Source organism: Rhinatrema bivittatum, chromosome 5 (assembly GCF_901001135.1).
Source record: "Rhinatrema bivittatum chromosome 5, aRhiBiv1.1, whole genome shotgun sequence".
Taxonomy (NCBI): Eukaryota; Metazoa; Chordata; class Amphibia; order Gymnophiona; family Rhinatrematidae; genus Rhinatrema; species Rhinatrema bivittatum.
In genome coordinates, this window is record NC_042619.1 from 121,820,692 (window position 1) to 121,845,212 (window position 24,521).

Below are 24,521 nucleotides of genomic sequence, written 5' to 3' on the forward strand. Positions count from 1 at the left end.
CACAATAATAATAATATGCGGCAGCAATAGGCGCTTAATACCACAGGCGCACAACAATAACAATATGCGGCAGCAATAGGCGCTTAATACCACAGGCGCACAATAATAACAATATGCAGCAGCAATAGGCGCTTAATACAACAGGCGCACAATAATAACAATATGCGGCAGCAATAGGCGCTTAATACAGCAGGGGCACAATAATAATAATATGCAGCAGCAATAGGCGCTTAATACAACAGGCGCACAATAATAATAATATGCAGCAGCAATATGCGCAATATGTTCTCAGCAATAGGCGGCCAAGAAAACAGCCTAAATGTATGCAATATACACCCAGCAATATGCCGTAAGCAATACACGCACTATGGCGCTCAATAGGCGTTCAGCAATATGCAGTCAGTAATATACGCTCAATAGCATTCAATAGGCTTTTAGCAATATGCGGTAGCAATACACGCTCAATAGCTTTCAATAGGCATTCAGCAATATGCGGTCAGCACTATATGCTCAATAGCATTCAATAGGCATTCAGCAATATGCGGTTAGCAATACACGCTCAATAGCTTTCAATAGGCAGTCAGCACTATGCGGTCAGCAATATACGCTCAATAGCATTCAATATGCTCTCAGCAACTGGCGGGGTAGCAATACCTTTCAGTAACCGGCGGTTAGCAATACACACTCAGTGGAAATGCTCACAATGATAAGGCCATAGACGCACAAGGAGGAATAAACCTGCGCCGATTACCGGCGCCCTACCTGAACGAGGCCCACAAAATGGCGCCCTCCTTGGCGTGCCACGCCACCGATCCTCTGTTCCTTCGGAGACCCGAAAAACGAGATGTACGCCTCACCTGAATCTCGGTGCTTCTCGGCTGGAACCCAGGCGGTCTCCAGCTGCGGGGAGAGCGGGCAACTACCTTCACCACCGCGTTGGAGGATATGCACCCGCTGCCTCGTTCACGCCGGGACCGAGGCGCCTCGTGAGCCTCACCCGAACCTCGCCCGGGGGCTGTGTCCCTGCCGCGCTTCGGCCAGACCGAGGACTTAACCTCCGGGGGGATCACGGGAATCACCCCGGGCAGCTCAACTGGGGGAGTGACCTTCGGGTATCACCGCAGGAGCACGGGGCTCGATATCTTCACAGAAAGTAGAAAGTAGAATCTAGAATTATAAGAAAAGAAAAAAAAGATTAAAGTAGTCTTGGAAAGCACGCTCGACTAGCGTGCAGGCACTCCAAACTGCTTTGGAGACAGAAATTACTGAGTTGCTACGCTTCCTGTGGGGATATATATACCCCCGTGCTGACGTCAGATCCGTCTCCAACTGCTAGCACGCGGATACTATCCCATTCGTTCTGAGTCCATCTGGCTACACGCCAGGAAATTATGAATTATAATAGCCATGTTCAGGGTAATTTCTGACAGGCCAAGACCCTGCTACAGAAGGAGGAGGACTTTTACCCAGCTGAACTTTAAACTGCTTTGCATCAGTGGAAAATAAAGGCCTTATCAGATGAGCCTGTTTGTTAGTTCCTGTACAAATAAAGAAACCAGACAGAAAAGACAATACGACTTAAGATCCTAAGCAAATGTCAGGGACATTCCACCTTTGCAAGGGGGGGGGGGGAAGCACCTGAGACAGTGCTGACACTCTGACACGCAGCTTGGCCTGCCAACATGGCACAACCCCTACTGAAGAAATGGGGGGGGGGGGGGGGGAGAAAAAGACCTGCAATGTGGCAAGAGACCCTCCACCCATGAGGGTGTGCATGAGCTTATGCATATTTATCAGCTGGGAAGTATAAGAGAGGGCAAGAAGGACGAGGAGATTGGAAAAGAAAGAGGAAGAAGAACCTCCTGGCAGAGCGACCCAAAAGCCAAAAAGGTAGCAGGGAGGCAAAGCCACGGGCGCTGGAGGAAGTGGAATCCTAATTCCTGAACGCAAAACTGGAGAGAAAACCCTGAGAGCAAGAACCTGTGCTGAGGTGTCCCTGGAAGCAAAAGGAGGGTCCGAAGCCGATCAGATCTCCCTGCCATCACGAAGGGTGAAAACCAGCCCTACCTGCTCTGCCAGCCAAACCAGGAAGCAAGCCTATCCCCTGCCCATGCTCTCCAGCACTCCAGCCAGAACCTGCTTCAGAGGTGAACAGAGGAATTGCCTGAAAGTTCAAATCAGGGGTAAGTAAATTAGGCATAAGTATTAGTATCTTAAGCAGGTTAAGGTTTATGGCGTGTTTTGTTACTACCCATGATACAGAACTTTCTTTAGGGACTACTAGTGCTTAGTAACCAGGATGTAAAAGACAGGAATTGTTGTAATTTTCTAAATGCTATGTTCTGCCAAATCTGATAAATAAAAGTCTATTTCTAAGGAGAATTCACATTGTCTTTTACCTGACTTAGGATTGCAAGGAAGGTGGTAGGCAGCTAGCAGTGTCTTCTGGCAGACAGATCCCTGCACCCCCCAACCTGCCTACAACCTCTTATAGAATGTGAAGGCTCTTTTATTGTATGGTGTATCGCAGACATGAGCCTGGAGCTTCCTGACTTTCATAGGTGAGGCAAATGCGATGAGGAATGCTACTTTCTATCAGGCCGATACAGTACAGTGCGCTCCGACGGAGCGCACTGTTAACCTGCCATTAGACACGCGTTTTCCCTTACCCCTTATTCAGTAAGGGGCGGAAAACGCGCGTCCACCCCGCTGAACCTAATAGCGCCCTCAACATGCAAATGCATGTTGATGGCCCAATTAGGTATTCGCACGCGATTCAGAAAGTAAAATATGCAGCCAAGCCGCACATTTTACTTTCAGAAATTAGCGCCTACCCAAAGGTAGGCGCTAATTTCTTCCAGCACTGGGAAAGTGCACAGAAAAGCAGTAAAAACTGCTTTTCTGTGCACCCTCCAACTTAATATCATGGCGATATTAAGTCGGAGGTCCAGAAGAGTAAAAAAAGTTTAAAAAAAAAATAAAAAATTGGAAGTCGGCCAGCGGCTGTCGGGTCGAAAACTGGACGCTCAATTTTGCCGGCGTCCGGTTTCCGAGCCCATGGCTGTCAGCGGGCTCGAGAACCGATGCCAGCAAAATTGAGCGTCGGCTGTCAAACCACTGGGAAAGTGCACAGAAAAGCAGTAAAAACTGCTTTTCTGTGCACCCTCCAACTTAATATCAAAGGTAATTGTCCAGTTGCAGATTCTTAAAATTAGTACTTGATACAGTGTCCATAATTAGGGTAATTAGGCTACTTTGAAATTCGGAAGTCTGTCCGTCACAGTAAGATTAATCGTCTGGGAAAGCTTGTTGGAAGAGAAATGTCTTCAGTTTTTTTTTGAATTCTTGATGACTGGGTTCTAGTCTAAGATCTGGGGGAAGCGTATTCCACTGGTGTGGGCCTGCTGAAGATAGCGCTCGTTTGCTCAATGATGATTTTATTTGTGGAGCATGCAGTGTTCCTCTGTATGCGCTTCTGATTGGTCTGGAGGAAGTGTGTGGTTGTAGTTGAGAGCTTAATGTGATGGGAGCTAGTTTGTTTGTCGCTTTGTGGATGATAGTGAGTACCTTATAGAGTATCCTTTGTTTAATGGGGAGCCAATGTAAGTTCCGAAGGATTGGGGTGATATGATCTTTTTTGTTAGTGCTAGTTAGAATTCTAGCCGCTGAATTCTGAACCATCTGTAATGGTTTGATAGTGTTGGCGGGTATACCTAGTAGCAAGGAGTTGCAGTAGTCGAGCTTAGAAAGAATGATGGATTGTAGTACTAGCCTGAAGTCGGAGAAGTGAAGGAGGGGTTTAAGTTTTTTGAGGACTTGCAGTTTGTAAAAGCAGTCCTTTGTGGTATTGTTTACGAACTTTTTTAGGTTTAGATGATTATCAAGCCATGCTCCAAGGTCCCTGATGTCAGATGAGAATGAGTTGTTTGTGTTTGGTAGAGAAAGGCTGGACGAGATTGTGCGTGGATCCTGGGAGACAATGAGCATTTCGGTTTTATTAGCATTCAATACTAAGTTGAGGCTTCAGAGTAGGTTTTTGATGGGCTGTAGGCATTCGTTTCAGTACGTGATGGTTTTTTGAAGGGATTCTGTAATCGGAAGGAGGATTTGTATGTCGTCTGCGTAGAGGTAATGGGTGAGCTTAAGGTTTGAGAGTAGATGGCAGAGAGGGAGGAGGTAGATGTTGAAGAGGGTAGGTGAAAGTGATGATCCTTGTGGGACTCCTTGCTCTGTCAAGATTGGATGCGATTCTTTGTTGTTTATTCTTACTTTGTAGAATCTGTTGCTTAAGAAGGAATGGAACCATCTAAGGGCTGTGCCTTTGATCCCTATGTTGGCTAGTTGGTCTATTAGAGTGGAGTGTTTTACCGTATCAAATGCAGCGGAAAGATCCAGAAGAATAAGCAGGTAAGATTGTTTATTCTCCAGATTAACGAGGATTGTGTCAGTGAGAGATAGTAAGAGAGATTCGGTGTTTAGGCGTTTTCGGAATCCATATTGAGCTGGGGATAGAATGTTATGATCTTCCAAATAATCTGACAGTTGCTTGTTGACAATTTTTTCCATCAGTTTGGCGATAAGTGGTAAGTTTGCGATGGGTCTAAAATTAGCTGGGTCTGATGGGCAAGCGTTTGGTTTCTTTAGTAATGGTTTCAGTATTGCCAATTTTAACTGGTTAGGAACTAAACCTTGAGAAAGGGATGTGTTGATAATTTCTGCAATTGGTTTTGAGATGTAGAGTTTGAGATGTAGAGTAGATCTAGTTGGCAGCATTTTGATTTCTCTTGGACACAAGCTGCTTGCTAAAAATGATTTTGTCTCTTTCCCAGGAATATCAGAAAAAACACAGAGGTGTGAAATTTCAATGTTGGGGAAAATGGCAGTTTGAGAGCTTTAGATCAGGCTGCAGAAGATATGTTTGGGAAAGACTGTTTTTTTACTAATACTACTACTTCAACTTTTTATTAAAAGCATACTAGATATAGGCAGATGTATACAGACAATACAAAAAAACACTCCCTTCTCCATGGAGTTTATAATTTAATCAAGACAAATGACATGACAAACAACTCTGTGGAAAGTTTATTTCTTGCACAGAAGTGCTTAGGATTTAAAAGCAGTCTCAAAAAGTTAAGTTTATAGACTGGAATTGAATATGGCTACAGAGGGAGCATGATGCACTCAGTCAAGAAGTTTATTCCATGCATATGGCACAGCAATTTGGAAAGCGTAGAGTTGGGAGTTGGCAATGGAGAATGGCACAGATAAGAGCAACATGCCTGTTGAATGGAGCTTACAAAGAAAGGTGCAGGAAGAAAGAAGAAACTTTAAGTAATGAGGAGATTCAGTGTGAATGCATTGTAAGCGAGCAAGTTTATGACTACTTTTTCTAGAAATAAGTGAATATGCCTGCCAAACGTTTTGCTAACAATTCCAAATTTATTTCTCTTGCTGAAAGTCCTTGGAACTGAATAAGCACTTATCAATAGAATACCACCTTTAAAAAGAATTACTGTTAGTAAATCTGAATTTCTTAACATGATTTTAACAAGAGAAAAATTCTACTTACCTCTGGCTTTGAAAGATTTGAAAGAAGTGCTTCAAGTGCTTTTGTTTCTTCATCTTTTTCTTTAAAAGAAAAACAACTTTTTAGATTTTAGGGTCTTTTTGTATATACATCTTTTTGTACTTCAAATAACTCTGCACACTCTACTTCCATCAGAATAAATAATAAAATTATGTTACATTTATAGATCACTGGGCGGACGTTAGGAGAACGGGCGCATGACTCGGAGCGCCGGCTCTCCCGCACATCTTATTGCATCGGCCTTGTAAGGGATTTGAAGCCATTTTCACTCAATGGAGAGATTACTTACCTGATAATCTCGTTTTCCTTAGTGTAGGCGGATGGACTCAGAACGAATGGGTATAGTGTGCTCGTGCTAGCAGTTGGAGATGGATCTGACGTCAGCACGTAGTACATATACCCCTGCAGGAAGTGCAGAAGCTCAGTAATCTTCCTTGCAAAAGCATTATGGATATATGTGTGACTGACCAATTGATTAACTGAACATGATTAACCTGACCGATTGACAGTAGCTGGAGACCGCCAGTGTTCTCAACCGGAAGGCGTCTCCACCCGGCAGGGTGGATGCCCTATGTAAGGAAACATGGCTTACCTTGAAACGGTGAATCCCCATATATATTGGCAGCCGGGCGGGATGCTGAGTCCATCTGCCTACACTAAGGAAAACGAGATTATCAGGTAAGTAATCTCTCCATTTCCTAGCGTGTAGCAGATGGACTCAGAACGAATGGGATGTACAAAAGCTACTCCTGGACTGGGTAGGAGGCTGCCCGAGGTCCGTTTAGGATTGCCCTTGCAAATGCTGTGTCCTCCCTGGCCTGGACGTCCAGACGGTAGAATCTGGAGAAGGTATGGATGGAGGACCACGTTGCCGCTCTACATATCTCTGCAGGCAACAGCATCCTAGTTTCTGCAAAGGAGGCCGCTTGTGCTCTGGTAGAGTGAGCCTTGACTCGTAGAGGTGGTGGTTTTCCCGCTTCTACGTAGGCCGCCTTGATAACTTCTTTGATCCAGTGAGCAATAGTCGCCCGTGAGGCCGCTTCTCCTTGCCTCTTCCCACTGTGAAGAACAAACAGGTGGTCCGTCTTTCGTACTGTTTCCGACATTTCCAGGTATCTGGACAGCAGCCTGTCGATGTCGAGATGACGCAGTATTCGACCCGCTTCCGATTTCTTCAACCCTTCCATGGTTGGCAAGGATATGGTTTGGTTGAGGTGGAAGTGTGAGACTACTTTGGGTAAGAAGGAAGGAACCGTGAGAAGATGGATAGCCCCTGGGGTGATTCTGAGAAACGGATCTCGGCAGGACAGCGCTTGTAGCTCCGAGATGCGGCATGCTGAGCATACGGCCAGCAAGAACACCATCTTCAAGGTTAACAAACGGAGGGACAGGCCTCGGAGGGGTCTGAAGGTGGGTCCCGCTAGGAATTCCAAAACTAGGTTGAGATTCCACAGGGGCACTGGCCATTTCAGTGGCGGGTGAATGTGTTTGACTCCTTTCAGAAAACGTGAAACATCTGGGTGTGTTGGCAATGCTGTTGCCGTCACACCTGGGGCCGTAGCAGGATAGCGCTGCCACCTGAACCTTGATTGAATTGAGGGACAGACCCTTCTGAAGCCCATCTTGGCAAGGATATGGTTTGGTTGAGGTGGAAGTGTGAGACTACTTTGGGTAAGAAGGAAGGAACCGTGCGAAGATGGATAGCCCCTGGGGTGATTCTGAGAAACGGATCGCAGCTAAAAGACAGGAAACAGAGAGTAGGATTAAATGGGCAATTTTCTCAGTGGAAGGGAGTGGACAGTGGAGTGCCTCAGGGATCTGTATTGGGACCCTTACTTTTCAATATATTTATAAATGATCTGGAAAGAAATATGACGAGTGAGATAATCAAATTTGCAGATGATACAAAATTGTTCAGAGTAGTTAAATCACAAGCAGATTGTGATAAATTGCAGGAAGACCTTGTGAGACTGGAAAATTGGGCATCCAAATGGCAGATGAAATTTAATGTGGATAAGTGCAAGGTGATGCATATAGGGAAAAATAACCCATGCTATAATTACACAATGTTGGGTTCCATATTAGGTGCTACAACCCAAGAAAGAGATCTAGGTGTCATAGTGGATAACACATTGAAATAGTCGGTACAGTGTGCTGCGGCAGTCAAAAAAGCAAACAGAATGTTGGGAATTATTAGAAAGGGAATGGTAAATAAAACGGAAAATGTCATGATGCCTCTGTATCGCTCCATGGTGAGACCACACCTTGAATACTGTGTACAATTCTGGTCGCCGCATCTCAAAAAAGATATAATTGTGATGAAGAAGGTACAGAGAAGGGCCTCCAAAATGATAAGGGGAATGGAACAACTCCCCTATGAAGAAAGACTAAAGAGGTAAGGACTTTTCAGCTTGGAGAAGAGACGACTGAGGGGGGATATGACAGAGATGTTTAAAATCATGAGAGGTCTAGAATGGGTAGATGTGAATCGGTTATTTACTCTTTCAGATAGTAGAAAGACTAGGGGGCACTCCATGAAGTTAGCATGAGGCACATTTAAAACTAATCGGAGAAAGTTCTTTTTTACTCAGCGCACAATTAAACTCTGGAATTTGTTGTCAGAGGATGTGGTTAGTGCAGTTAATATAGCTGTGTTTAAAAAAGGATTGGATAAGTTCTTGGAGGAGAAGTCCATTATCTGCTATTAAGTTCTAGAGAATAGCCACTGCCATTAGCATTGGTTACATGGAATAGACTTAGTTTTTGGGTACTTGCCAGGTTCTTATGGCCTGGATTGGCCACTGTTGGAAACAGGATGCTGGGCTTGATGGACCCTTGGTCTGACCCAGTATGGCATTTTCTTATGTTCTTAAATCCAAAATGATGGGGATTTTAGCGGCATGTGGATTGGTGCTGCGAGTTTCGCACCAGGCTTCAAATACTCTCCAGATCATTATATAAGCTAGTGTTGTGGAGAACTTGCATGCTCGAAGGAGCGTATCTATTACCGGCCCCGAGTATCCCCTTTTCTTCAGTCTAGCCCTCTCAATGGCCAGACCGTAAGAGAGAATTAAGCTGGATTCTCGTGGAGGATGGGACCTTGTCGCAGCAGGTCCCTGTGAGGGGGCAGGGGTAGAGGATCCCCTGCCAGTAGTCTTCTCATGTCTGCGTACCAGGATCTTCTTGGCCAGTCCGGGGCCACCAGAAGAACTAGGCCTCTGTGCCGCTGAATCTTGTGTATAATGGCGCCCAGCAGGGGCCATGGGGGAAAGGCATATAGCAGGATCCCCTGAGGCCATGGCTGCACCAGGGCGTCGATCCCGTGGGATAGAGGATCTCGCCTGCGACTGAAGTATCTGGGTACTTGAGTGTTGGACCTGTCCACTAGTAGGTCCATGCCCGGAGTCCCCCACTGATCCACAATCATCTGGAAGGCCGTGGATGACAGCTGCCATTCCCCCGGGTTTAGGCTTTCTCTGCTGAGGAAGTCTGCCATGTTGTCCTTCCCAGCGATGTGGACAGCTGAGATGTCCTGGAGATTTGCTTCCGCCCAAGCCATCAGGGGGGCTGTTTCCAAGGATACCTGTCGGCTTCTGGTTCCGCCCTGTCGGTTGATGTATGCCACCGTGGTGGCATTGTCCGACATCACTCTGACTGCTCTGTTTCGAAGTCTGTGTGGAAATCGCAGGCAAGCTAATCTGACTGCCCGTGCCTCTAGTCGGTTGATGTTCCACCCCAACTCTTCTCTGTTCCACCGCCCTTGGGCGGTTAGCTCTTCGCAGTGTGCTCCCCAGCCGCTCAGGCTGGCATCTGTAGTGAGCAGGGTCCAGGTTGGGGAGGACATTTTTGACCCCCGGCTCGTGTGGCCGGGCTGCAGCCACCACCGTAACTGATGTAGTTCTGTAATCGTGGGCTCCACAGAGATAGGAGGGTGCGCGTTGTAACGGTCTCATATGAGCCCGTGCCCATGGTACCACTTCCAGAGTGGACGCCATTAGGCCGAGGACCTGTAGGTAATCCCAAGCTGTGGGCCGGGTGGTGCTCAGCAGAGGAGTTTTGATCTCCTCTTGGAGGTCAGGTTGACTTTGTCTCCCTGGGTGTCGAATCGGACTCCTAGGTATTCCAGCGACTGCGAAGGCTGTAGGGAACTCTTGTATGTGTTGACTACCCATCCTAGGCTTTCCAGAAGAGATATAACTCTGTTGGTTGCCCGGTGGCTCTCCTCCGGTGACTTTGCTCTGATCAGCCAATCGTCTAGGTAGGGATGGACGAGAATTCCTTCCTTCCTGAGTGACGCCGCCACCACTACTATTACCTTGGTAAAGGTCCGCGGCGTGGTGGCTAACCCGAAGGATAAAGCCCGGAACTGAAAGTGTTGTTTCAGGTCTTCGAAGCGTAAGTAGCGCTGGTGATCCCGATGGCTTGGGATATGCAAGTAGGCCTCTGACAGATCCAGGGATGTGAGATACTCCCCTGGCTGTATTGCACTTCGGACTGACCGCAGAGTTTCCATGCGAAATCCTGGGACCTTAAGTGCCGGTTGACTGACTTGAGGTCCAGGACGGGTCTGAAGGTGCCCCCCTTCTTGGGTACGATGAAATAAATGGAGTAATGCCCAGAATGTATCTCCCATGCAGGCACTGGGATTATGGCTTTTAGGGACAGGAGCCTCCACAAGGTAGCTTCCAGTGCCGCCCTCTTGAGGAGTGGACAAGGAGATTCCACAAACTTGTCCGGAGGGGGATGAAGGAAGTCCAGGTAATACCCTTCTCGGATGATGGCGAGGACCCACTGGTCCGAAGTAATCTCGACCCATCTGCGGTAGAATAGGGTTAGCCTGCCCCCTATGGCTTCTTCCCCCAGATGGGTCAGCTGATTCTCATTGTAGGGTGCGGCCGGGACCCGAACCCGAGCCGGTTCCCATCTTGTTGTGCCTGGTCCGAAAGGACTGGTTCCTGGTCTGAGAACGAGGTGCTTGGTAGCCAGTCCTGTAGGGGTTGAAGCGTTGAGAGCTTCTACCTCTGGATGGCCTAGGAAAAGGGCGCTGGTTCCTCCTTGACTTGTCTTCTGGTAGACGGGGTAATGGAGAGACGCCCCATTTGTTAGCCAGTTTCTCGAGGTCGCTGCTGAACAGGAGGGATCCCTTAAAGGGCATTCTTGTAAGGCGCGTCATGGAGGAGTCGGCTGACCAATTTCGTAGCCAGAGCTGTCTCCTGGCTGCCACTGAGGATGACACTCCCTTGGCTGCCGTACGAACTAAATCGGAGGCAGCGTCAGTGAGGAACGAGAGAGCTGATTCCATTTCTTCTCCCGGGGTGTTGTTCCTGGCTTGTGATAAACAGGAACGCGTCACTACAGTGCAGCAGGTCGCGATTCGTAGGGACATGGCTGCCACCTCGAAGGCTTGTTTCAGAATGGCGTCCAGGCGCCGGTCATGTGCATCCTTGAGGGCCGCCCCTCCCTCCACTGGAATGGTGGTGAGCTTCACAATGGCGTCTACCTTGGGGCACGCCAGCAGCTCCTTGGTTGCCGGGTCCAGGGGGTACATGCTAGACAAGGCCCGACCCCCTTTGAAATGAGGCCTCCGGCGCATTCCACTCCAGATCTATTAGCTGCTGTGCTGCTTGAAGGAGGGGAAAATGGTGAGCCGTTTGACGAAGGCCCTCTAGCAGGGGGTTCATTCTAGGTTCCCCTGGGGTTCCTTGGCCCGGGATAGCCAGCTCCGACAGACATTGAGAGACCAGGTCTGGGAGATCCTCCTTCAGAAAGAAGCGTCTCATGGTTCGATATGGCTCTATCCCCAAGGGAAGTTCTCCCTGCTTGGGGAGCTCGTCTTCTTCCTCAGAGCAATCTGAATCCCCATAAGTGGGGCTTCCGGGTGGCCGTGCCTAGGTCTAGAGGGTCCAGGGGCAGGGTCATCCGGTATGTATGGGTCCGTTCGGGGATCAGACTGCATTTTGACAAAGGCATGAATCCCCTTGAATAATTCCACCCAGGAGAGCGAAGCAGGTTCTAGCCTTAGGGGCACCAGGTCTCTAGGGTTCCCCGGCTGCTCACCTCGGCCTGCTAGGTCCAGGGTGTTCCCTGAGGAACTGGCAATTAATCTGGGCTGGGACCGGCCCTGGCCTGGAACTCCCAGGGCCTCCTCACATTGGGTACATAGGGAGTCTGCTTCCTCGCTCTGTGTGGCTCTGAGGTGGCATGCTGAGCAGAGGCCTAGAGCTCTTATGCCTGATTCTGGAGGTACCGGCTCTGTGGACGCATGGGCTCTCATTCGCTCCATCGCGTCTGTTATCTCTATGCGCCGGTGCGCTCCCAGCCGCCTTGTAATATGCGCAAAAGATATGCGCCCATCAACGTGCGCCCATCAACATGCTCCCATCAACGTGCACCTATCCACTTACTTTCGGGCGCCTAACATACGCGCCCGTTGCCTGTGCGCTTAGTCTGGTCTGAACACTAGATCGAAGCGGCGAACCAGGGCAGATGGCGACGGTGAGCAGGCAGGCAAAATGGCGGGCTTCCACGTAGGCAGACCCTGCTAATCCTCGGCTCTTCGGAGACCAGCAGAAGTAAAGATGTACGCCTTACCTGATCTTCGGCGCTTCCCGGCTGCGACCCGGGCGGTCTCCGGCTGCGGGGGGAGAGGGTGATTACCGTCACCACCGCGCTCGAGGAAGTGCACCCGCTGCCTCTAAGCCGCGCCCAAACTCATCTCGCTCGGGGGCCAAGTCCTCACCGCGAACGGATCGGGACCGAGGCTGCCTCTATGCCACGCCCGAGCCCTTCTCACTCGGGGGCTAGGTCCCTGTCACGATTCGGCCACCGGACCAAGGCTCTTACCTCCGAGGGACCATGGAAATCACCTCGGGAAACTCAACTGGGGGAGGGACCCGAGGGTATCACCGCAGGAGTGCGGGGCTCGTCTTCAGGTAGGATTCTTCTATGAATTTAATCGTTAGAATTTGGAAGAACGCTCAGCGAGCGTGAGGTAGCTCCAAACTGCTTTGGAGACGGAAATTACTGAGCTTCTGCACTTCCTGCAGGGGTATATGTACTACGTGATGACGTCAGATCAGTCTCCAACTGCTAGCACGAGCACACTATACCCATTCGTTCTGAGCCCATCTGCTACACGCTAGGAAATGGTGCATTCATTTTTATTGACTACACTAGATTATTGTAATTCGCTTTACATCGGTCTTCCTGATTTTTCAATTAAACCATCGTAACTGCTGCAGAGAAACTAATTACTGGCAAAAGTAGAACTGATCACATTTCTACCACTCTTGTTAATCTCCCCTGGCTCACTTTTCAATGGAGAATGATAAAATTGTCATAGTGACCCATAACCTCTTAACCCAATGATGCCATGGACAAGTGCAATACTCCGGGTATATGAGAAAGTAAGAACTTTAAGGTCTTCTCAAAGGGCACTGCTTGATGTCCCTTCCACCAAGCAGACAAAGCCTTCATGCTATTCGAGAATGGGCATTTTCCATCATAGGTCTAGCCTTTGGAATTCTCTTCCTTTGGAAATTAGGGTAAAAAGGTGCCCAAAGATGTTTAAATTTGCATTAAAAACTTTAAGCAAGCTTTTCATTAATTTTAGTCTGGATTATATCTTTTTAGTATGATGTTTTAATAGCTTTTAACTTTTAAGCCTTTGATTAATAGTAATTTAGTTTACAGATTTTACATTTTATTTATTGTAAGAAACATACTATTTCTATCTGTTTTATCGTTTTATGTTTGACTATGTTGATCTGTAAACTGCTTTGGGCTTAGGTATTAGCGTCCTATAAATGCAAATAAACCCAAAGAAGTTTAAACAACATATATATGTAACTTACAAGTTACATATATATTTTTTATCTCATGAAAACATTTGCACATCCTGTGATTTCTCATGAATCCATTACTTAATGAAATCACACATCTAATGATTCATGATATAAAAACTTGTAAGACAAATATATCCTTATGTTCTATATATGCAGCATGTGACCGCAAGTATTCCTTTCCTGGGACCTGATCATACTTTAAGTGTGTAGGGTTTGCTCAAGAATAATCCACAGGATTATTCTAGAATAAAGGTTTTCTGGCTTTGCACATTACAACAAAATTTCTTCTGTCTGCAAATGTTTCATAATATATTCTTCAATGTCTTAAAACAAAATACTATGTTCATACAGAAACAGCTTTAAAAATCTGTTACAAAATTAAGATAATTTATTTTCATTTTCTAAATGTTCTTATTTATCCTGCCCTTGGATTTTACACTGTTTCTTAGAAAAGAAGATAGAATTTGCTGTAGTAAGGATAAAACTAAATACAGGATGAAAAAACAGTGGGATGGTGCTAGTGCTAACAGAGAATGGCTACATGGATTTTCTCTCCTGAAAGAGCCAAACTCAGCACCAAATACTTTTCTGATGATTTTTGTTTCTCTTTTTTCTTTGGCTGGAATTTAATCTTTTCTGTTGGTAAGGGAGCTAAAACTGAGTTGAATTTTAATGCTACTGCCAGAGTAAAGCACCCAAAACCTGATTCTCCAACTCCAGAGAAGAGTAAACCTGGAAAGGAGAGACCTGTACTAGCAGACTTAGTATTGGCTGAGTTGTAAGGAAATACAAGATAGATAGAAGTGGACTGTAAGGAGCATTAACCATTTCTGCTGCATTATATGACCAGTGTAATTGTTGAATCCAGGAGCTATTAGATACATCGTATTCACAAGAATATGATTGACTGTACAAGCGATAAGATCTAATATTGTTGCGGATCAGACAGACACAAATACAATTAATAATCAAGTACACGATTTGTTCCAACATCAAGAGTCCATGAATGTACATTTAAGCCCCTGAAGCAGCCGTTATAAACGGTGAAACTCGGCCAGAGTCGGGCTACATCATTCTTTTACGTCTCCACTTCAATAAAGGATTTGAAAAAGACCAAAGGCATCTATCTTTCTTGTATTTCCTAACGGCTTTCATAGATCGCCTACCTTTGTGCTTTTTGGCTGAGTTGTAAGGCATCTGAGAGCTAATGGAAGTGCATTTTAATACCACTTAGGATATTAAAACAGATTTGGAAAGTTTGATGGAACAAATAGGCATCTTGAAATCCACAGTGAGTACACGAGAGAGGAGAAGATGGCCATACTGGAGTATGTTCCAGAACAAGTACGTCATTTATTTAAAAAAACAAAAAAACCCCAACTTCATTTCATTTATTAAAATGTATTGATTGCTTAACAAAGAGGCCTAAGAGATGTACAGCAAAACACACATAAAATGAAAATACATTTTTCAAAAACAAAAACTAACTTCTCAAAATAACAAACATCAAAAAAATACACAGACTCTCATACAGGCTGAATACTCATAGAGGACATAATTTCTTGTGCAATAGGTTTGATAGGCAGATTATTCATAAAGCAGAATTGCTTACCTTGTAATAGGTGTTATCCCAGGACAGCAGAATGTAGTCTTCACATATGGGTGACATCATTGATGGAGCCCTATTGCGGAAAACATTCTGTCAAAGTTTCTAGAAACTTTTGACTGGCCCTGTGAGGCCACTGAGCATGCCCAGCATGCCATGATATTCTCTGCCACAGGGGTCTCTCTTCAGTCTCGTATGTACCAATAAGCTTTAGCAAAAACTAAAATAATAAAACGTATCGGACCCAACTCTGCGGTGTGGCGGGTGGGTTTCGTGAGGACTACATCCTGCTGTCCTGGGATAACACCTATTACAAGGTAAGCAATTTTCCTTTATCCCAGGGCAAGCAGGATGCTAGTCCTCACATATGGGTGATTAGCAAGCTAGAGGCTGAGTCATTTTGTAGTGAAGCAACAGTGAAGAATTGTTGTTGAAAATGAGGCAGCCGAAGATCACAGCAGATTGGATGTAGAAGGAGTTGGGATTAAACTGGAAATAAGGTCTTTAAAACAGATTGTCCATAGGCTGAATCTTGTCGTCCCTCTTTGTCCAAACAGTAGTGAGCTGCAAAGGTATGACGAGAACTCCATGTTCCTGCCTTACATATGTCAAGAATTGGCACTGAACCTTAGTGTGCTACTGAGGTTGACATTGCTCATACTGAATGCGCCTTTACTCGCCCTTGGAGAGGAAGGCCTGCTTTTTCATAGCAAAACTGTATGCAATCTGCTAGAAAATTGGATAAGAACATAAGAAAATGCCATACTGGGTCAGACCAAAGGTCCATCAAGCCCAGCATCCTGTTTCCAACAGTGGCCAATCCAGGCCATAAGAACCTGGCAAGTACCCAAAAACTAACTCTATTCCATGTAACCATTACTAATGGCAGTGGCTATTCTCTAAGTGAACTCAATAGCAGGTAATGGACTTCTCCTCCAAGAACTTATCCAATCCTTTTTTAAACACAGCTATACTAACTGCACTAACCACATTCTCTGGCAACAAATTCCAGAGTTTAATTGTGCGTTGAGTAAAAAAGAACTTTCTCCGATTAGTTTTAAATGTGCCCCATGCTAACTTCTTGGAGTGCCCCCTAGTCTTTCTACTATCCGAAAGAGTAAATAACCGATTCACATCTACCCGTTCTAGACCTCTCATGATTTTAAACACCTCTATCATATCCCCCCTCAGTCGTCTCTTCTCCAAGCTGAAAAGTCCTAACCTCTTTAGTCTTTCCTCATAGGGGAGTTGTTCCATTCCCCTTATCATTTTGGTAGCCCTTCTCTGTACTTTCTCCATCGCAATTATATCTTTTTTGAGATGCGGCGACCAGAATTGTACACAGTATTCAAGGTGCGGTCTCACCATGGAGCAATACAGAGGCATTATGACATTTTCTGTTTTATTCACCATTCCTTTTCTAATAATTCCCAACATTCTGTTTGCTTTTTTGACTGCCGCAGCACACTGCACCGACGATTTCAATGTGTTATCCACTATGACACCTGGATAGAGTATGTTTATCCACTATGACACCTGGATAGAGTATGTTTACCCACTGCTTTACCCGGTTTGTTTGGATCAAAAGATACAAAGAGTTGAGTGGATTTTCTATGGACTGCAGTGCGGTCTAAGTAATATGCTAGCGCACGTTTACAGTCCAAGGTATGTAAGGCCCGCTCTCCTTCGTGAGAATGAGGCCTTGGAAATAATGTGGGTCAAACTATGGATTGGTTCAAGTGCAATTCCGTAACTACCTTGGGGAGGAATTTTGGATGTGTCCGGAGAACCACTCTGTCATGTAGGAATTTTGTATAGGGTGAGTACGTGACAAGTACTTGTAAACTCACTAACCCTTCTAGCTGATGTAATGTCTATAAGGAAGATAGTCTTCCATGTGAAAAATGTAAGATCACAGGAATTCATGGGTTCAAAAGGAGAACGCATGAGTCTTGTTAAGACCAGATTCAGGTCCCATTCTGTGACTGGTGGCCGAATTGGTGGTTTAAGGTGAATTAAACCTCTCATAAATCTACTGACAAGAGGATGTATGGATATTGGTGCATCTCCCATCTTGTTATGGTAAGCTGAGATTGCACTTAAATGTACTCTTACAGATGATGTCTGGAGACCAGAATCTGAAAGATGGCATAAGTAGCCTAGTAGAGAAGTTGTGAGGCAGGAGAAAGGGTCAATTTTCTTTGCTGTGCACCACAAGGTAAACCATTTCCACTTCGAAGAATAGTTCTTCCATGTTGAAGGTTTACGTGATGCTATAAGCACTTGAGAGACATTGGTTGAAAGATTGAGTGGTTGTAAGATCAAGCTTTCAACATCCATGCTGTCAGGGATAGGGATTGAAGGTTGGGATGGTACAACCGACCCTGATCCTGAGTTATGAGAGTGGGAGCTATACCCAGGCGAATTGGTTCTCTGATCGATAGGTCTAGAAGTGTGGGAAACCATACTTGTTGAGGCCAATACGGGGCTATGAGGATCATGGACCCTTTGTCCTGTTGTAGCTTCCCTAAAGTTTTGGTTATGAGTGGTATCGGAGGATATGCATATAGAAGGCCTGAGTTCCAAGGGTGAGCAAAGGCGTCCTTGGCTGGCTCTGTCTATGCAGAGTGCAGAACTTGTCCACTTTGTAATTCAGGTGTGATGCAAAGAGGTCTATTGTTGGTTGTCCCCAACGTTGAAATATCCTGGTCGCTACTAAGGGATCCAGGGACCACTCGTGTGGTTGGAACTGACGACTGAGACGATCTGCCACTACATTGTGTATGCCCGCTAGAAAAGTGGCCCGGAGAAACATTGAGTGTGTTAGGGCCCAGTCCCAAATCTGAGCGGCTTCTTGACAAAGGAGATACGATCCCGTACCTCCCTGTTTGTTGATGTACCACATAGCTACTGTGTTGTCCATTTGGATCAGAACAGTCTTGTGTGAAAGGCAGTCCTTGAATGCATACAGCGCATAACGCATAGCTCGAAGTTCCAGGAAATTGATTTGAAATGTTGCTTCGAGTTTTGTCTAAGTACCTTGGATTTGGAGATTGTTTATGTGAGCTCCCCAACCTAAGGTGGATGCATCTGTAGATAAAGTTATCTGTGGGACTGGTTGCTGGAAGGGTAAGCCCTTGCGCAAGTTATCCTTTTTCGCCCACCAAAGTAAAGATGAACGCAGCTGGTGGGTTACCTGAATTGGAGAGGACAGTGGTTGAATGGCTTGGATCCATTGTGATCTTAAAATCCATTGAGTAACCCTCATGGCTAGCCTTGCCATAGGAGTAACATGAACTGTGGAAGCCATGTGGCCTAGTAAAGTTAGAAACTGATGAGCTGTTGCTTGTTTCTTTGAGTGAAGCGTGTTTGCCAGTAGGAAAAGTGTGTCTGCCCGATCTCTGGGTAGAAAAGCTTTTGAAAGTATGGTGTTCAATTCTGCCCCTATGAATTGAAGCAGGTGAGACGGAATGAAGTGGGACTTTTGATAGTTGATGAGAAAGCCCATGGAGCGAAGTAGAGTAATTGTTCGACTGAGAGAAGCCAGAGCTCCTTGTTGAGATTGACTTCTGATGAGCCAGTCGTCTAAGTAGGGAAAGACATGGACACTTTCCTTGTGCAGGTGTGCTGCTATTACTGCCAGACATTTGGTGAATACTCTGGGAGCAGAGGCAAGTCCGAATGGTAGCACTCTGTACTGGAAATGTTGATGGCCTACCATGAAGCGCAGATACTTGCGATGAGGGGGGAATATTGGAATGTGAGCATAAGTGTCTTGAAGATCCAGAGAACAAAGCCAATCTCCTGTTTGAAGAAGTGGAAGCATGGTTCCTAGAGAAACCATCCTGAACTTTTCTTTCTTCAGAAATTTGTTCAGATTTCTGAGGTCTAGGATGGGACATAGGCCTCCGGTTTTCTTTGCAATGAGGAAATAGCGGGAATAGAATCCTCTGCCCTGCTGAGTCCCGGGCACCGGCTCTACAGCTCTGGCTCTCAGAAGGGTGGATAATTCTACTTTTAATTGGATTATGTGATTTTCGCTTAGAGAAAGCGGTCTCGGAGGAGAATCTCTTGGAATTGAGAGGAAATTGAGTTGGTAACCTTGAGATATTATTGCAAGTACCTATTGGTCTGTTGTTATTTGTAACCAATGGTTGTAAAAGGAGGATACTCGACCTCCTACCGGAAGCTCTGGATGAGGATTGGAGAGATGGCTTCGGTCTCTGGGAAAGGCCTCAAAAGCCTGCAGCTGGTCCCGTCTGTGGCGGAGGTTGAGGCCTAGCCGCTCTAGGTTGTCTGGGCTGAGCTCTTTGTTGCGGCCTAGAAGATCTGCCCCTTGATGTTGGAGGGTAATAACGCCTCTGTAGATAGAAGGGCCTTCTAGGTTCTTTTCTTTGAGGCCTACAAGTTGACTGTGTAGCCGGATCCTGCGGAATCAATGAAACTTGTCGCAGGGTTTCTGTGTGCTCTTTCAATTGAGCAACCGCATCTTGTAGCTTGGAACCAAAAAGGTTATCGCCAAGATATGAGAGGTCAATTAATTTTTCTTGGACTTCAGGCCTGAGGTCCGAGGCTTTAAGCCATGCCCAACGTCTTGCACTTATTCCAGATGCAGCCACTCTGGATGCTGTTTCAAAGCCATCATAGGCAGCATGGACTTCGTGCTTGCCCACCTCTAGTCCTTTGTGGATAATTACCTGGGCTGCTTCTTGATGTTGCTGTGGCAATGATGGTATAAACTCTTGCATCTCTTTCCACAGATTTCTCTGATATTGAGTCATGTATAATTGGTAAGAAGATATTTTAGAATTTAACATGGCACCTTGATAAACCTTCCTTCCCAGGGAATCCAAGAATCTGTGATCTTTTCCTGGGGGAGTTGAGGAATGTGGTCTTATCCTTTTCGACTTCTTTTGTGCAGATTCTACCACCACCGATTGGTGTGGAAGCTGTGACTTTTGTTAGCCAGGAGCAGACTGCACCATATAAGTTTTGTCCATTATTTTATTTATAGCAGGCACTGAGCATGGATGCTCCCAAAGCCTATGTTGTAGGTCCAGAAGGACGTCATGGACACATATGGCTACTACTTGCTTTGGAGGGTCCACAAATTGGAGATCCTCCAACTTTTGTTGCCTTGAACCTTCCTCTGTCACTAAGGTGAAGGGAATGGTGTCCGCCATATCCTGGATGAAATTTGTGAATGATAAATCCTCCGGTGGAGATTTCTTCCTTGGGTCTGGAGGTGAAGGATCTGACATGAAATCTTCAGATGAAGTGTCTGTGTGTCCTTCATCCCAAGTATCGTATGGATCTTCTCGAGGAGGAGATATTGGAGAAGATCTAGGCAGACAAGGAAGCCCTGAAGGACCTGGTTGCAAGTCATCGAGGGGTATCCCTTCAGGCTGTTCTTTGAGGCTTGGGAGGAAGAGCACCGACTACCTCGTCAAATCTCTTCATTATTAGTTGATAGAGTGCTAGTTCTGGATGTCCTGGGTCCCCAGGTGTGATTGGCATCGATGGTATTGGGGCCGGTATCGAAGATGGCGTTGGCGTCATCAATGGTCGTGCCAGTATCACTTTAGGCTGTGGTGCCGGCATCGGTGTAGGCACCGGCATCAACGGAATCGTCTGCATTGGTGTAGGTACCGGCATCGGAGTAGTCGGCATCGGTGGAATCACCGGCATCGGTGATACTACTGGCATCGGCGAAGGCGCCGGAAAGGGCATCTGCTCCTTAAGGGCCTGGAGCACCGCTTGCCGGATAAAATCAGACAATTCCTGCAGAACAGCTGGTGCAGGCAGAGCAGCTGAACACGGTGGCGGTGGAGGCGTCGATACTCCTTCCACAGATCCCTGTGGAGGTTCGACTACTGGTGCTTCTTCGCGAGGTGAAGGCCCCGGCGTCGAGGGTAGCGGTGTTTCTTGAAGTTTTAGCCGCTTAGCGGTCGGTTCCTCCGGGGAGAGAAGCGCCGCTGGAGTCGATGTATGTCCATGTCTATGACGGTGTTTCGATCGGTGTTCGATAGCATCGACAAGGTCAGTGATCGATGTCGTTGGCGATGGATGGTCTCCAGACCACTCCGGACGACGTTTTTTCAATATTATTCGTTTTGAGACTCCGGCCGGAGACGATTTTGTTGATGTTGAGGGAGAAGGCAAAAGCTGTAGATGGAAAAGATGTTCCATCTTCTCTTGGCGAAGTTTTCTTCCCTTCGGAGTTATCTCTGCACATTTAGTGCAGGTTGTGGCATCATGTTTGTCCCCCAAACAAAGGACACACTCGAGGTGTGGATCTGTAATGAACATTGTCCAATTACAGATAGGACATTTTTTAAATCAGTAGCCATTTTCAATCGACAGCCATTGATGAAATGAGGGAAAAATTATGAGAAAAAAAGTTTTTACTCAAGGAGTAAAAACGAGACTATGATTACTCACCAGCCGGTGGAAATCTGAGAGATCCCTTGTGGGAGAAAATGAATGAGAAATAAATGACTTTTTAGTCCGCAAACACTGAGAAAAACTCACAAGGCTCCTTGCTCCGCGATACCTACAGCAGCGTGGAAAAACGAAGACTGAAGAGAGACCCCTTTGGCAGAGAATATTATGGCATGCTGGGCATGCTCAGTGGCTTCACAGGGCCAGTCAAAAGTTTCTAGAAACTTTGACAGAAAGTTTTCCTTACCAGGGCTCCATCAATGATGTCACCCATATGTGAGGACTAGCATCCTGCTCGTCCTGGAATAATATACAGTTGGGATGGAAGCCCAAGAGGAGGAGGAGGTAGGTTAATCAACACTATTTTATCAGAAGTTTATATTAAGTTTTCATAAAGATCTGCTGTAAAATCATATTACAATCCCCTAAAATTGTACCCATTATGGTTCTCATGCAATATAGTTTTCATCAGTTCAACTGAAATAATTTACAAGAGGGAAGTGACATGACCATGTTTTTAGTAAGCTCTAGTAATGTCCCTATTATGAAGAAAATGGAGCAATATCCAAAGCAACAATACCTTTATTATTATTGCTTGACATGCACAAATCTGAATCTTTTTCAAAACTCCAGTTTTTGAATTCCAAATTAAAATGAAAAATATGTTTGGCAAGAGAACAAAATCAACAGACTGAGGTTGAATTCCAGGAAATAAGTGCAAAAAAGTATGCTAAAGAAAAACATCTAGGCTGACCCAAATATGTTTTGCAGCATTAGGAAATAATAGTGCTAGACAAATTTATTGGGATAGTTGGCCATTTTTATGGCTCAAGAGTTTTGCAGAACTGGGGTCTAATGTCAGCTAAAAATGTTCATACAAAAGAATAGAAGCATATCAATCTTTATCTCATCTTACATATACATTAATGCTGATAAGACTAAAGCACTGGCTAAAACTAGGTACAATATTCATAAAACACAGGGCTTCAGCCCTATCTGCAAGACCCCCCTCCTACTGTCTTAACAAAAGAGATCATGAATAGTGCCATCTTTGTTCTTTCATAATGTGCACAAGGGTTCAATAATTTATGACCTAAGGGGATTTGAATGTAGGACTCCAGAGGTAAAAAAAACTAGTGTGCTGATACATTATTCCAACTAGAAAAACAAGTTTCTTACCGTAAACGGTGTTTTCTGTAGTGAATGAGCCATGCTGATTGGGTGCAACATCTTCTGGCGGCAAGGATGGGAACCTTCTCCAATAGTAGAGCTTTCTGTTGTGCTCATGTGCGGGAGTTCCCGCACACGTTCCGCAGTGGTCATTGCCAGTTTACTTCAGTTGGTATGCAAGAGAATGGATTATGTCCTTTCAAGTTTTCAGAGACTGCCAGGGAGGTGAGAGAGTTTGCATGGCTCATTCACTCTGCTATCTATAGAAAACACCATTCATGATCAGCAAACTTGCTTTTTTCCGTCGATAAGCTATTGAATGAGCCATTGGCGAGTCCTCAAGCTGAGCGTTGCTACCTTTGATAAGACTCAAGGAGAGATCGTCAGACTGCTCAGGCTGTAACATGCAACCTAATCACCTAGGTGGAAGGCTCTGTGCACTTTCAGGCCGATACAGTACAGTGCACAGACGCGCTAGCTTTACCCCTTATACAGTAAGGGGTAATAGCGCGTCGAAAACACGCGGCCAACCCCCCCTGAAACTAATAGCGCCCGCCAACATGCAAATGCATGTTAATGACCCTATTGGTTATTCCTACGCGATACAGAAAAATGTGCAGCCAAGCCGCACATTTTACTTTAAGAAATTAATGCCTGCCCAAAGGCTGGCGTTAATTTCGGCCGGCACTGGGGAAGTGTACAGAAAAGCAGGAAAAAAACTGCTTTTCTGTACACTCTCAGACTTAATATCATAGCGATATTAAGTCGGAGGCCCCAAAAGTAAAAAAAAAAAAAAGTTAAAATCGGCCCACGGGTCGGAAGACGGATGTTCAATTTAGCCAGCGTCTGTTTTCCGAACCCGTGGCTGTCAGCGGGTTTGAGAACCGACGCTGGAAAAATTGAGCGTCGGCTGTCAAACCCGGTGACAGCTGTCTCTCCTGTCAAAAAGGAGGCGCTAGGGACGCGCTAGTGTCCCTAGCGCCTCCTTTTACTGTGGGCCCTAGTTTGCATAGGCCACCCTCCTGAATCGCGCACCCAGGAGAGTGGCCTGTGCACTCGCCTGCTCTCCCGCGTGTTTTTCTGTATCGGCCTGTATGTATACTCTCCCAATCAAACTGTCAGACTCAGAGAGTTTATCAATACAGTAATGCACTGTGAAGGTATGGACTGATGACCATACTGCAGCGCTGCAAATGTCCACAATAGGAGTGTCTCTTAAGTGCACCAGCGAGGTTGCTATGGTCCTTATTTTGTGTGCCTTCCAGGAAGAGCAGTAGAAGACATGGTGTGACAGTACCGGATGCAACTTGACAACCTGTTAGCTAGAGTCTTTTTAGAAACCACCACGCCAATATTGTTAGGATTGTAGAAGATAATTGTTAAGATCTCCTGTGAGCTTCTCTTCTTGCTTTGTAGTAGGCCAGGGCTTGCTTACAATCTAGTGTTTGCAGTCTTTTCTCTTTGCGAAGTACGGGGTTTGGAAAGAACACTGGGAGAGTGACAGTCTGAATTGGCTGGAGAATGGACTTCTCGTAGTTGACGAGAAAGCCTAGGTCTTTGAGACAGCGAATGGTAACTTGAAGATCTCTTTGAAGATCTTATGAATCGGGAGAAACTATTAGCCAATCGTCCAGATATGGAAAGATTTGTAAGCCCTTGCGGAGTAGGTGCACCATAGCCACTGCCAAACACTTTGTGAAAGCTCATGGGGCAGAAGAGAGACCAAAATTTATTTATTTAAGGTTTTTATATACCAACATTCATATACACATCATGCCAGTTTATATAGAACATTGTTAACTGGAAAAAAGGAGTTACATGGAAATGGTTCAGGGTTAAAACAGGAGTTAGGAACTTAGGAATTTCAGGAGAA

At 45.7% G+C, this 24,521-nt stretch overlaps 1 protein-coding gene across 1 annotated transcript in view; it reads right to left on the minus strand.

Annotated features, from left to right (window-relative positions):
* Positions 1-24,521, minus strand: part of FNDC3A (fibronectin type III domain containing 3A) — a 1,040,529-nt gene that overhangs the window by 574,667 nt on the left and 441,341 nt on the right. The window contains 1 exon segment of the mRNA XM_029602861.1: positions 5,570-5,628. Coding sequence (XP_029458721.1) covers positions 5,570-5,628 — 59 coding nt within the window.